Here is a 14759-nt window from a genome sequence, read left to right on the forward strand (position 1 = left end):
TGGCTAGAAGAGACCATGATGTTTACCTAGTCCTATTTTCCACTTAACAATCTGAAGACTTTTCCCCAGTGGTCCCTTCATTGTGTTCAGAAAGCAAGGGTTGACAAAACGTGAGAAAAATCTAACAGGAACTAACCCTTTTAAAAATGCACTCCCAGATTGTTTTAATGTGCCAGGGGGATTTAAATGGACCCTTTGATGTAGTTACTTTATTATAAATCACAATTACCCCTCTTATAAGGATGTGATTAATTTTTACTATAAAAGGTTCTTTAAAACTTTTGCCGTAATGAGAAAAAAATCATCCTAATACTTAGGGTAAGATCCTACTCTGCCTCCTAGGTGCCTGAGTGGACCTGGGTGCCTAAGTGTGATCCAATTCCACCTGGCTTGAGACCTTGAACAACTGATAACATGTCTACTTTTGTGACACACCATCATCTTAGCCTTGTGACTCACAAAAAGCATCCAAGATGAAGAGGGCCCACCCACCTTTTGTGTTAATGTTTTTTCAGGCACTGGGGCAGGGTGGAATAGAATTGCACTTTAGGTGCCTAGGCCCACTTAGATGCCTAATAGGTGGAATAGGATTGGCCTTTAATATTTATACAGAGCTTTTCATTTGAGGCTCTGAAATCACTTTACAGGCATCTGATCCCACTGAAAGAGCATGCAGCAAATGAGAAGGGATACAAAGCAGGAGAGGTTGGCAGTAGTAGTAAACTTTCAGTGGTTTAAAAGCTGCACCTGAAACTAATGGTAACCCACTTCCAGTAGAGCCTGATCCAACCCCCTCCTCCCCCGAAATCCAGGGTAGTCTGTCCGTTTACTTCTGTTGGATCAGGTTCCTGATCTGTCATTAATAGAGCTCAAGGGGGAAAAAACCACAGGGGGCGCTCCGTCACTATTTTTAGTTATTAGACATTGAAAGGACACCTGAGAGATGCATGAGAAGCACCAGTCTATTCATTTCTGTTTAAATGTTGTTAATTATATCCCAGTTCCCACAGCTTACACCCAAGTCTGTTTATATTGCCTGGCTTCCGTGGGGACAGAGTAGCTTTTTCTATATTGTTATCTTTTAGCCCCAAAATAAATAAAGGCAGAAAGGGGAGAAGGGAATCGATTTTGAGTGCCAACGCGTTACACTGATATCTGTATTTTTAATATTGATTATAATATAATGAATTCCTCCACATAAATCAGCAAGTTAACAGATTTTCCCCTTATAACTGCTGTTTAATAGACAGTGCAACCTGTTTAAAAAATGGCTTTAAATGGGTCCTTTTATGAGCTGCCTGTGGTTGAATTAAATCCCATTCAATATATTGATTCCATAGTCTATGTTGATCCTTTATAGCATTGGGTATCTTCATTGATGCATATCCATACACTTTTTTTTTTATTCTCATTTGAAAAAAAAATGTTAATGATCCGTATTATTCCATCTATTCTGGAGACAAGACAGACAGGTAGGCAGATAGATGGTGTTCATGGAGACAGACAGACACAGATAGATTATCTATCTGCATATACAACTGTACAGATCTATCTATCCATAGATCCACACACATATACTGTATATGTATGTATGTATATGCCTATCTGTATATGCCTCTGTGTGTATATAGCTATATATATATATCTATAATGTATGTATACACACGTGTATATCTAGATACACACACACACAGATAGATAGATAGATAGATAGATAGATAGATAGATAGATAGATAGATAGATAGATAGATAGATAGATAGATAGGAGTGGTCTGGGGACTACGATAAATTGATTTCAGAGGCGATTTGTATTGAGCATATGGATGGGGCCCAGCACCTAGTTTATATTAGGAGGGTTTTGGAAAGCACGGTTATTAAGAGTACCTCCTCTCTGTCCAGCGAAGACCGCAGGGCTGTGATGCGGACCAGGCTGCCTGCGGAGGGCTAGCAAAGAACTAGAGGAAGAATCGATTCCACTTAAGAGAATCGCCCTGTTTTCTAGTCGCCGAGAAAGATCAGTTAAATCTCTGATGAGCAAACACATTAAATAAACTTGACTTTGTTTAATGCCTCACATAGCAACCGTGTCCTCTGGAATACCGAGACTCTGCAGTACTTGGGCGAGGAAAGCGAGATGCCAGCGAGAGCAGGCGGAGAGCAAAGGGTGGAGGGGGGTTGTTTGGGGAACTGATGGCTGTCTGTTTCCCTTGATCTTTCAGCGACCAGATCGATCGATCCACCTATCTGCTTATCTGCCATGTCTCATTAGATTTGCAATGAAAACACCTAGCAGCTCCAGGTAGAGCGGCGGTCGGGATGCATAGGAAACGGAAGACCTAGGGACTCTTTCCCTTTTGATTCTGCTCAGTGACCGACAGGAATAAAGAGGGAGCTTCCAGCTCCAAGACGTGGGATTGTTCCTCCTTTTTTTTCTTCCTTTCTCTCTAACCCTGGCCCTGGCGGAGGCGGGCGGGCAGGTCCAGCCGCATGTCTGCTGGCTTGGAGCTGGTGCCTGCTCCGCTCGGGATCCGGCGGGAGGAATCTCAGGTCCTGCAAGCGACTGCACTGCTCTGTGCCTGTTTCCACCCCCTCTCCCCCCCCCTTGTTTGTTTTAGTTACGAAATGGTGTAGGGGTCTCGGCGGTGGCTGAGTAACCTTGGGACGGGCTGTGCTGACTGGCAGAGCCGAATCGGGGAGCCCGAGGCACTTAGCACCTTGCGAAAAGTCAAGACATGAAGTGTGCGGGCGCGGGGCGGCGCCGGGCCGCGGCCGAGCAGGCCGGGTGATGGTCCCGGGAGCCCGCGGCGGCGATCTGCCCCCTTGCCGGTGCCAGGGAGGCTTGGGCGAGGACCAGCAGGCGGAGAGGTAAAGGTGTGTAAACAGCGTGTTCTCCCCCTGCCCCGGCGGTGCGCGCTGGGCTCGGGCCGGCGGGCTGCGGGCAGAGCGCGATGGCAGCGAGCAGAGCCCCCGGGACGGGACGGGACGGGACGGGACGGGACGGGGGGCAGCCGGGACCGAGCGAGGGCCCCCACGGCCAGGCCCAGGGCTCCGCGCCGCCAGCTCGGGCCCGGGCACCGGGGGGCAAGGCCTAGGAAACTCAGGTCTCTCTCCCTGCCTCGGCCCTGCTCCCCTCCGTGCTAGCCGGCCTTCTTCTTGGCCCTGACCCCGCTGCCCACCTTGTGGCACCGCTCTGCGTTTTCTTTCCCGCTACTTTTTTTCCTCCCCTGCTTTCCCATTCCCCTCCTTGTTTCCTCCTTCCTTGCATCCTGCTTCGTATTTCCCTCTTCATGCCTCCCCCCGACATTCCTCTCTTTTCTCCCCCTCTCACTCGTCCTTCCCCTTCGTTCCCATTTCTTCCCCTACTCTTCTTCCCCCTTCCCTTCTTTTATCCTTCCTTCCCCCTTCACTCATCTTTCTTCCTTTCCCATTCATCTTTTCCCCCTTTCCTTTCCTTCCCGGATCCCTCCCCTTCCTTCCTGCTCCTTTCCCTTTTCTCCTCCACTCATCTTTCTCCCTTTTTTTTCACATTCATCCTCCCCCCCCCACTCCTCTTCCTTCCTTTCTCAACCCTCTCTTTCTCCACCCCCCCCGTACATTTTTCTCGGCTTCTTCCCCATTCCTTTCTTTCCCCTACTCACCCTCTTTCCCCCACTCATCTCTCTCCCTTTCTTTCCCATTCAGCTTTTTCCTTCCTCCTTCCCTCCCCCCATCTTGCCCTCCTCCATCCCTTCCCCCCCCCACTCACGCCCCCCCGTGCCCCCTGCCCCTGCCCCGCCGCGCTCCGTGCTCCTCTCCCCCCAGGCTCTCCCGGCCGGAGGGCAGGTGTGGGAGCGGAGCAGTCTCACGCCTAGGTGTGAGTTGATTATTCAAATAGGCTGCCGAGGACCTGGGGATTGGAGGCTCGCCGGGGCGCTCGGTGCTATATCACTCAGCCACCAACGTCACTGCAGCACTTGTCCTCCTCCTCTTCCTCCTCCTCCTCCTCCTCCTCAGGCTTTTCCATCGCCTCCGGGCGGCTCTGCAAAACCCACCCAAGCAGCAGCGGTGGCGGCGGCAGCAGCAGCAGCCGCCAGAGCCCCAGCCCAGCGGCAGGCAGGGCTGCTCCCCTCCCCCGCCTCCAGCAGCCCAGCCAGAGAGAGGGAGTGAGGCAGGGAGGGGAGGGAGGGCTGAGATTTTTTTTTTTTGGTTGCTCTCTCTCTCTCTCTCTCTCTCTCTCTCTGTCGTCGCCTGTGGAGGCTGTTAAATTTTAAACTGCCATGCACTCTGCTTCCAGTATGCTGGGAGCAGTGAAAATGGAAGGGCACGAGCACTCGGATTGGAGCAACTACTATGGAGAACCAGAGGTAGGAGCAACTTGCTGCCAAGTGTGTGTGCGTGTGTCCCCCGCCCCCCGCACCCTTCCCTTCCTTGCCTGCCCTTGCTGGGGCGCACCCGGGGCTCTTTTTTTTATACGCCACCGTGTTAGCCTTGAGATAATATTAACTTGGCGATCAAATATTGACTTGTGGCGCCTCCAAATCCTCTTCCCCAGCCCAAGCCGCGCTATCCTAACAAAGTTGTGTTTGGCAGGGACCTGTTGGGGAGGGGGTGGCAATTCCGAGAGGGAGGGGGGCTTGAAGGATAGAGGTGTGTGTGTGTGTGTGTGTGTGTGTGTGTGTGTGTGTGTGTGTATGTGTAGGGGGGTGGGGGGTTGTATTGCTTTAAATCTCATTTTAGGAAGAGTCCCAAGATGAGAAGCAACGCGATCGGGCGCCGGGGGGCTTCATCCAGCCGCGCTCTGAGAGACCCAGCAAGCCCAGGGCAGCACGAAGCCAGCGGGCAGCCTCCGGCTTGGCTTGCCCACCTCTTTTCGCAGCAACTCCTCTGCCTTGTTTTTTTGGGGGGGGAGGCCTTCCCCCTTCCCCTGCCCTCCGGGTTTCAGATCGCGGGGTCGTTTCCTTTCCAGGGGCTGAGCATTCAACCTGCTGCCAACCATTTTTAATGATCACACACACACACACACACACACACACACACACACACACACACACACATATATAATGTGTGTGTGTATATGTGTGTGTGTATTTATATATACTATATATAAATACGCACACATATATTACTGAAATATAATTATTATATTAATTTAATGATCATATATATAATATACATATGATCATTAAAAATGGTAGCAGCAGGTTGATTGCTCAGCCCCTGGAAATGAAAGGACCCTGCGCACATATATATGCATAGTCTATGAAATGTACAGCTATAGGTACAGTATCTACGAGATAGATAGATATATCCATATCTATATCTATATCCATCTCTCTCTCTCTGTCTCTCTCTCTCTATATATATAGTACATACTGTACCAATAACTGTACATTTCACAGACTATTATATATGTATAGCTTAGAAATATATATATAGTTAAATTAGATGCATGTATAGTTAAATCATATATAGATATATTTATATATCTTTAAATATATAAATTTCATATCTATATTGAGTTAAAGATAGATATATAGATATATTTATATAACTTTGACTTTAAGTTAAATTGTAGCTATGTATAGATATAGCTATCCATAGGTATAGATCTATATAGAGAGATATCGATATAGATATATCTATCTATAAATCTGTAGATAGATATATCTAGATCTATAGATAGATATATTTAGTTAAAGACGGATATATAGATAGATATAGATATATAGTTCCTCCACCTCCTCCCCCCCAGCAAACCCTTGCCAAGTAAATACGGAGCTGGCAAGCTCCTTCCCAAGAGGCGACCCGGCTCTATCCTAGGAGCTCCTAGCTGAACCTTCATTTCTCTCCCAATTCCTGCTCACGCAGAGCAGCAAGCACAAAGCTAAAGGCAACCCCCCCCCCCCAATCCCCTACCACCACCTCCCCGGTATGAATAATAGCGCTCGGGCAGTGGCTTCAGGGCTGGCTGGGCTGCGAGGAGAAGCATTGCTATAGCAGCCTATGTTGTATGCATTGAATAGAAGTCAACGTTAATCATCCCCCCCAACTCTCCCTCCTCCTCCCCCCTTGTCCTTGCAGAGCTATTCTTCAGTGAACAACATGAATGCCGGGCTGGGCATGAACACCATGAACACCTACATGGGCATGCCCGCCATGAGCACGGCGGCCAACATGACGGCGGCCAGCTCCATGAACATGTCGTACGCCAGCACGGGCATGAGCCCCTCCCTGGCGGGCATGTCCCCGGGCACGGGGGCCATGGCGGGCATGGGCACGGCAGGGGTGCCGGGCATGGCGGCGCACCTGAGCCCTAGCATGAGCCCCATGGGCGCGCAGGCGGGCTCCATGGGCGCGCTGGCGCCCTACAGCAACATGAACTCCATGAGCCCCATGTACGGGCAGTCCAACCTGAACCGCTCCCGCGACCCCAAGACGTACCGGCGCAGCTACACGCACGCCAAGCCGCCCTACTCCTACATCTCGCTCATCACCATGGCCATCCAGCAGTCGCCCAACAAGATGCTGACGCTGAGCGAGATCTACCAGTGGATCATGGACCTCTTCCCCTTCTACCGCCAGAACCAACAGCGCTGGCAGAACTCCATCCGCCACTCGCTCTCCTTCAACGACTGCTTCCTCAAGGTGCCGCGCTCCCCGGACAAGCCGGGCAAGGGCTCCTTCTGGACCCTGCACCCCGACTCGGGCAACATGTTCGAGAACGGCTGCTACCTGCGCCGCCAGAAGCGCTTCAAGTGCGAGAAGCAGCTGGCACTCAAGGAGGCTGGCGGCGGCGGCGGCGGCGGCGGGGGCAGCAAGAAGCAGCAGCAGCAGCAGGGACAGGGACAGGGACAGGGACAGCAGCAGCCGGCCGCGCTCGGGGACAGCGGCGCCTCCACGGGCTCCGAGGACCCCGCGGGCACGGAGTCGCCCCACTCCAGCGCCTCGCCCTGCCAGGAGCACAAGCGCGCCCTGGCCGACCTGAAGGGCAACCCGGCGCTGAGCCCCGCCGGCCAGGCACCTTCGCCCGCCCAGCAGCAGCAGCAGCAGCAGCAGCAGCAGCAGCAGCACCTGCTGGCTCAGCACCACCCGGGGCTGGCGCACGAGGCACACCTCAAGCCCGAGCACCACTACGCCTTCAACCACCCCTTCTCCATCAACAACCTGATGTCGTCCACGGAGCAGCAGCACCCCCACCACCACCCCCACCATCACCCCCACCACCACAAAATGGACCTCAAGGCATACGAACAGGTGATGCACTACTCCGGCTACGGCTCGCCCATGCCCGGCAGCCTGGCCATGGGCGCTGTAACGAACAAAAGTGGCCTAGAGTCCTCCCCCCTGGCTGGAGACACTTCTTACTACCAAGGTGTGTATTCCCGACCCATCATGAACTCCTCCTAAGGCGGGCTCCCTCTTGCCACCAGCCCTCCCCCTCCCTTATTCCACCCCCTCCTCCCCATGCAAGGGAGGCCCGGACTTTGATCCTGATGATGGTGATGATTTTCGTTGGCTCCAGATGTTGTGTATATTTGGGACTTGCTAGTTCTGTGTGCTACACATCCGCCCGCAAGGAGGACAACTTCCCACCCAGCCAGCCTGACCCCAAATCCGCCTGGCTTTGGATGGGGCCCATAGACGCCCAACCACTTTAAGCAACAATTTGAATTGGGGGGGGGGGGGAGGGAGAGGGAGGTGGGGGGGATTTTGTCTTGGTTTATTTGCTTCGTTGGGTTTTATTATTAATAATAATTATTATTATTTTGAGGGGGAGGGGAGGCAACCTTTTTTTTTTTTTGGTGGTCGTCGTTGCAGGGAGTTCTAAATATATCTATTTTTTTTGTGTGGAAGTGGACTGGAAAACTTATTCCGTGTGAAACCATGTTCAATTTTTAAACCGAGGACCAAAAGTCTTGTAATGCTGTAAAAAAAAAAAAAAATAATAACCACAAAAAGCAAAAAAGAAAAAAAAAGAGAAAAATGGAAAAAAAAAAGTCAGGCTAGATTGTTGTAATTGATACAAAAGTTTGATGTTACCGGGAGAGTAAACTACTTGGATCTGATTAATTTATCGTTTCTGTATGCTTTATTTATGGCTTATAAATGTGTATTCTGGTAGCGAACAGCCAGATTTTCACAAAACTATATTAAAGTGTTATTGGCGTTTTTTTTTCCCTGAATCTTTTCTTCAGGTTCCTAATAATATCCCCCCCCCCCCCCACGATTTGAAACCCCAAGGTAAAATAGATAAGGTGGGGGTTCCTTTTAAACTCGGGGTAGGAACTGGAAAAGAAAAGGCAACTGGATGACAGATCTATCTGTTCTCTATGTTATAGATATTTGTATAGTTTTTAATACATATTTCTATGATTCTAGAGATCTGCAGGGAGAACAGCTCTGCAAAGTATGTCAGACATATAGCCACACATATATGAAAATGACATGAAAGATGCTATGCACATATATGTGTATCTTAAATACTATGATCATATATGTGTAATGTACCTATAGCTGCAGGCTCACCCTTTGCCTGAACAAGGGTGCTTGTGCCCCAAAGCTTGCGAAGAACAATTTTTCCAACTATTTAGTTGGTCTAATAAAAGATATCACATTTTCCAAAGAACCTTGTGTACCTATAGCTGTACATTTTACAGAGTATGCTTATATATGTATAGGTTAGATATATAATATGTATAGCTTAGAAATATAGTATGTATATCTTAGCTATTAAACCTAGATACACGAGTATGTTGGATCTTATACCCATATTTTAGCTGTAACGAAAATACCTCAGATGTTGTGCCAATATCTTAATGTATCCGCTATTATACCAGTAAATGACCTATCGTAGATATTACACTTGTATAGGAATAGCTCAGATCTTATGCCAATGTACAAATGTTAGGTACTTTATATGCCTAGGGATCATTTTTAAAGACGCATACACTTTCGCCTGGCAAATGCTAACCGCCGAAGAACATTTTCAATGAACCCTGTCCGGGTTTTTCTCCTTTTAAAATAACCTCGCGGCGTGGAGGTTATTCCGGGATTACTAAAATCCCAGTTTTTCCCTGCCGGGCTATTCCCTCCACCTTGATCCTTGTCCCCAACAAGTTCCTCCTTGAGCCTTGTCCCCAGCAAAGCAGCTCCCCACCTGCCATGGGAGACCGGGCAGTCCTAGTCTGCCCCAGCCACCCCGGCGCCAGGGGATGGCAGCCCAGCCCGGCTGGAGGGTCCGGGGCGGTGGAGTCCGCAGAGGCCCCGCAAGGTATCAGTGACAGTGGAGGGCAGCGCTAGTTTAGCTGGGTGACTTGGTTGAATGGAAAGCAAGCAGCCCGGAGACAATTACTCTGATGAGAGGCGGGAGGGGCCGCTGGAGAGAAGGTGGATGCGGGTGAAGTCTGTCCGAGCTGTGATTTATAGAGCTAACAGCAGTCGCGCGTTAAGGCAGCTTCTGAGCCGTGTGGCCGGGGAGCAGGACTGGCCAGCTGTGCAACAGCAGCTGCACTGCTCACCCTCCCTCCCGCAGCCATACCCCACTCCAAATTTAGGGCCCGATCCTGCCTCTCTTTTCCCTGTGAAAGGGTACTAGACACTTGAGTTCGGGCGGGGCGGGGAGGATGGAGAGAAGGGAGTCTTTTTTTGTCATCAGACTAAATCGGAGTAAATCCTGAAGGGTGCTGAGCGCATATGCAGCCGCCGGCATCAGAAACGTGGCGTGTGAGTCTGGCATATCCCAAACATTTCCAAAGGGCACATCACTGCGTTTTCACGCCTGCTGTGAGCACTGGCAGTAATAATAATAAAAGCATGGATAATGTATGCACTCTGATGAAAACAGCTGGATGTGTCCCTAACGCACCCGCTAGAGTGAACAGAACAACCCAGCTGTGAGTTCATATCGCACTGGCGCCCGCATGTAATCTCAAATCGCCGCCAGTCCCTCTCAGCGCCGATAAAACGGTTGAATAGACCAAAAATACAATTCAGCTGCAAGGGCCCGATCACGCTGGAGTAATAAGAGTGCAGTGGAGCTGGGGTAAGACATGATAGTTTGTGAAGACCTTTCCTCAAAGTTCCGGCCAATGATCTCCGCCTGCAATCAGTCTGTATATGAGTATTTAGTTATTAAGAAGAAAATAGCTCTAAAAAGAGGGAGGGGAATTATATTTTTAATTTCCAGAAATATATACATACACGTGTATCTATCGCTCAGGCATATACTATGTATACATATAGTGTATATACATACATACAAACAATATATATATATGCAAAGGTAAAAGGTATACACAATAACTATATTACATACACGAATTGATATAATTTGCAGCTGTGAAAACGCATATATTCCCTCTTTTAGAGCTTTTTTTCCTTTATAGGTATACACAGAGTATGTGTATGTACACACCCACACTACATATGTGTGTGTATGCACATATATGTGTATATATGTACACACACATACGCGTGCGCGCGCACACACACACACACACATAGAGAGAGAGAGAGAGAGTGGGTGTGTCCACACAGATCTTTTATATACATATACATACATACATATATATATATATTTATATATGTGTGTGTGTGTATATATATGTATACACACATATACATACATACACAGATGTATGTATGTATGTCTATACAGATGTATGTTTTTATGTATATACGTGCACACGCAGGACAACAGCTCTAAATATATTACCAGCTTCTATGACGTGTTTAAAAAATAATGGAGGTTGCAGTGAGGGTGAAAACTTCCCCATATCGGTTTAGTTATATACGAAGAAGAGAGAAACGATTATATAATCTCATAATAAGTAGCTTTTGTGCAGAATTATATGTGTGTATACATACACGCTCTGCTCGTCTATATAAAACCACATTACCTATGCTGTATTGTAAACAAACGATACATGGAGTGCAAGGAGCAGCAGTCGCTGGTTTTTCCAAGAGAGTTGACCCTGTTAAATGAAAGGCCTTATAACCAAGGGTTGTTTTATAAACCAAGAACGGTGTATGATATTTTAAGACCTCCTTATGCTCTGAGCCTTGCAAACCATCCCCGAGATCTGCACCGGATTTATCTTCTTTTTTTTCATGCAATAAACTCTTCCCCTTTCCCAACCACTTGTTGTGTTCCCACGCGTTTAAGGAGTCATAGATTCGCCGCCTCCAAAATAACATTCAAATCCTTCTTAAAATTCCGCATTGTTCGGGGGAAAAGAAGAGGAGAGGGGTAGGGGGGGAAACCCCCCCTCCAAAAACAAAACAACACTAGGATCCAGCCAGAAATCTGTCCGTCTCTATACTGCAAGGACACACACGTTGTGAACCACAGCATAAAATGTGTTTCATTATCACATAAAAGGCGCCCGTAGGGAAGGAGAATAGAAGCCGGGTGATGAGGCTGATTTGGAAACAATGGAGCACGCCAGTGATGCTCTAACCTGGTATGTTCTATATCACATGCCCATTGTTCCGCGCTAGTTGGAAACTACTTAGCTTTTCCCACCCCGCTGATCCCCAACAGATAAGATATAGTCCTGTCCGAATACAGAAAAAAGGATGTCACTGGCATGCCTGATCCTTTTTTGTTTTACATCCCCTTCCCCGCCCCCCTTCTTTTCCCGTCTTATTTCCCCTGGACACATTAAAATCCATATATCCTGGACTCAGTAGGGGGAAAAAATGGATCACACGCTATTTCTTTCCCCACATCCCCGCCACTCCAAGTGCTTAAGCAACCGTGATCTGTGAATAAACAAAGTCAGTAAACAAAAAAGGGGAGAGAGAGAGAGAGAGAGGGAGAAAGAAAGAGAGAGAGAGCGAGCAAAAAAAAAAAAAAAAATCTAGATTCAAATTCCAGGAGGGTAAACTTTCAACACCACGTCATACTTCAGCAAATTTACACAGATATTATATTGTGTCCCTTTCAATTTTTTTTTCCTTTTGAGCCATTGTGCTTAACTGAATTTTATAAAGCTGATCGATATCTTGGTAAAATATTCATTTTTAAACTAGCGGGCAGTGAAATCTTTGCTTTGTGCTAAAGTCAACAGTAGCACAGTTTGAGCTCAAATAAATGCTGTGATGCCTCCGCTCCAAGCAGTTGGTCGCGTCTCGCTAATGCTGGATTGTCATCGCCTTCAAATGCGCAGCTCAGGGGGGCACCAGGTAGGTGGATTCCGTGCCTATATCTATACCTATCTCTATCTGTTTTAGAAATTCCCATCTTCAGCTCCCCATTAAAGGAGCGAGCATCTCTTGCTTCCAATTAAAGCCAGAGGGAGAAACACTTTCCAGGCTGGCAGAGGGGAGGGTGCAAGATCAGCTCAAGGGGGCTTTTTGATCCTCTCTGAAGTTCTTGGAGTGAAACTGGATCGGTTGCAACCGGTTGAGGACCAAGATTTGGATCCCGGTGGCTGTGGACAGAGGCGAGGCAGCCTAGTTATTATTATGAGTAGCGGTGTTATCTTATTATTATTATTTATAATAAAAGATGCGTGTTTGGGAGGAGGTAAAACTTCCTACTGGTAAAAATAAAGTGAGAGAAAAGGGGGGGGGGGGTGAAAAAAATAGGCAAATGCAGTAAAGAAATAGCAGGACCAGCATTTGGCAGAGAGCTTGCTGCACTTCCATCCAGCACTGTCCGGGTCAGTACAGAAACGGATTTCCTAGACATCAGTCCACTGAAAGTTCACTAGTTTTCCCTCGCGTTTTGGTAGGTGAGCGGGGTTTTATGATGATGCTGATGATTATTTTTAGTGGTAAATCAAGGAGAGAGTTAATTCTCGGGGAATGCGGATCGCGATCGCCCAGGCGATTCTTTCGAGGTCGATTCCGGACTCTTTGGCTAATATAACCTTGCGTTTTTTCTCCTGGTCGGGACACACCAAATCATTTTTATCTGCACGTCCCAGCGACCTCATCCCCTGTGCCCCCCGCTAGGAGTGCCTCATTGTGCTATCCTGAACGCACGTTTCCTGAATGAAAGTCTTAAAGGGAAAATCAGATCGCGCATTTACATATGAATTCCTGTAACCTGCCAGTTTATGAAACTTCAAGCCAGGAGCAGCCCTGCATGCAGGAGCAGAGATGCCTCCGCAGGCGCTCAGCCCCAGACACGGGTGATGGCTCGCTCTCCCGGAGTCCTCCGGGATATTCCCTGGTTTTTTCCGAGGGATGAACGCCCAGATCCCCTCTTCTGTCTGTGAACATTGGCATATCCATTACATGGGAAAGAAGAAACCGCTGTAGCCGAGTTTGAAGGTGCCACACACTCAAAAGGGAACACACTGAAAGTTCACCAGAAGGAAGATATTTGGTGAGGCTGCTTGGGAAAAAATAGCATAATATCGGATAGCATTCCCCAGTAAAGAGAAGCCTGTGTTATAGCCAGGGCTCTGACCGCAAAGCTCTGCTGGCATTTAATAGCTGGCTAGTATGTGCACTCATAGAGCAAACAGAAGTGATGACCATTAACAAATCTGTGTACCGAGAAAATAAAATCCTGTGATAGATAGATAGATAGATAGATAGATAGATAGATAGATAGATAGATAGATCCAATGTGTATATGTCTGTGGGTTTGTAAATATCCAGTGGATATATCCAGTGTCCAGTGTGTGTGTACATGTACAGGATACACACACACAGACATATAGTATGTACAGTGTGTATATCCAATAATATATATTCTATAATAATATCATATATCCATATATATACATATATAGTGTATATATCCAATAATCAGTGTGTTTGTACACACACAGGATACACACACATATGTGTGTGTTTATGCATATGTATATATGCGTGTGTATGTGCACCACAGATGTGCACCACACACACACACACACACACACACACACAGAATATTGGATATATATACCCAATATATACATATACGTGTGTGTTTAATACAGACACACACACATACCTATCGCCAGGGAATATTAATATACTGTATGAATATGTCCATACTAATCCAATACATATACATCTGTATCTCCCAGAGCGATGGGTTTCAGACTGATGGGATGCTTTCATGAGGTGGTTCTATGTCTTGTGTGTGCATGTGTGTGCAATTGAGATGTATTCTCCATGTAATTTCGGAACAGCAGGCTTTAGTATCATGCTTAAGGGAAGGACGGTGAGAGGGAGTAAGGTTTCTCCCCGCTTCCGGGCCCTTTCCACACCAGAATTACTCTTCTCCTCTACCAAGGTGGCAGGCAGGACGATACGGTTTGGAAAATGGCAAAGAGATTTTCCTCCAACCCTGTCGCGTGAGGAGGCAATTAATAATTTCCCACATTAGGAGGGAAAGGAGCGGCGGGTGTCTTTCCATTTCCCCTCCATCTGAGTGATGTGACAGGTTATATTTCCCGAACAAGATGGGATTGCGGCAGGACACACAGCGGGGCTAATGGTTTTTCAATAATTAATAACCCTCTATCCCGCTAGTAATGCAGCGCCTCCGATTTGTCAATTACTTGTCATTAAACGAGTGTCTGGCCACCTACTTCCCCGCGGAAGCTCTGGGATGAAGGGGAGGTGTGGGAGCGTATTGGGGGAAAGAGCTTGTCTAGCCCAGCCCAGGTCTAAATGAACCAGGGAATGGCCTTTTGTGCTATCTAAAAGTGCAGCTTCGCCATGCCCTGGCCAGGAAGCCAGCGGTTTAAAGAGATTTAATCTGCCAAATGGCCAATTTCTGAGCGCGATCTTTATCCCCGCGGATGATCCAACTTCCCGCGTTGGTTTTTAT

General features: G+C 47.8%; 1 protein-coding gene across 4 annotated transcripts; it reads left to right on the forward strand.

The window, feature by feature from the left end:
* Positions 1-1616: 1616 nt before the first annotated feature.
* FOXA2 (forkhead box A2) lies at positions 1617-7651 on the forward strand. 4 transcript variants are annotated; one of them, XM_019490999.2, is made up of 3 exons: positions 1617-2872; positions 4275-4344; positions 6062-7651. In XM_019490999.2, the coding sequence occupies exons 2-3, from the start codon at positions 4276-4278 to the stop codon at positions 7385-7387; spliced, it is 1395 nt and encodes a 464-aa protein (XP_019346544.2). In that variant the 5' UTR covers positions 1617-2872; position 4275; the 3' UTR covers positions 7388-7651. The 4 variants fall into 4 exon arrangements, with proteins under 4 accessions (XP_019346544.2, XP_059576227.1, XP_059576225.1 ...); XM_059720244.1 differs by having other exon boundaries at positions 2856-2872; positions 4718-7651; XM_059720242.1 differs by lacking the exon at positions 1617-2872 and having other exon boundaries at positions 4182-4344.
* The last annotated feature ends 7108 nt before the right edge of the window (positions 7652-14759 follow it).

The sequence above is a fragment of the Alligator mississippiensis genome, chromosome 1 (assembly GCF_030867095.1).
Source record: "Alligator mississippiensis isolate rAllMis1 chromosome 1, rAllMis1, whole genome shotgun sequence".
NCBI classification, from domain to species: Eukaryota; Metazoa; Chordata; order Crocodylia; family Alligatoridae; genus Alligator; species Alligator mississippiensis.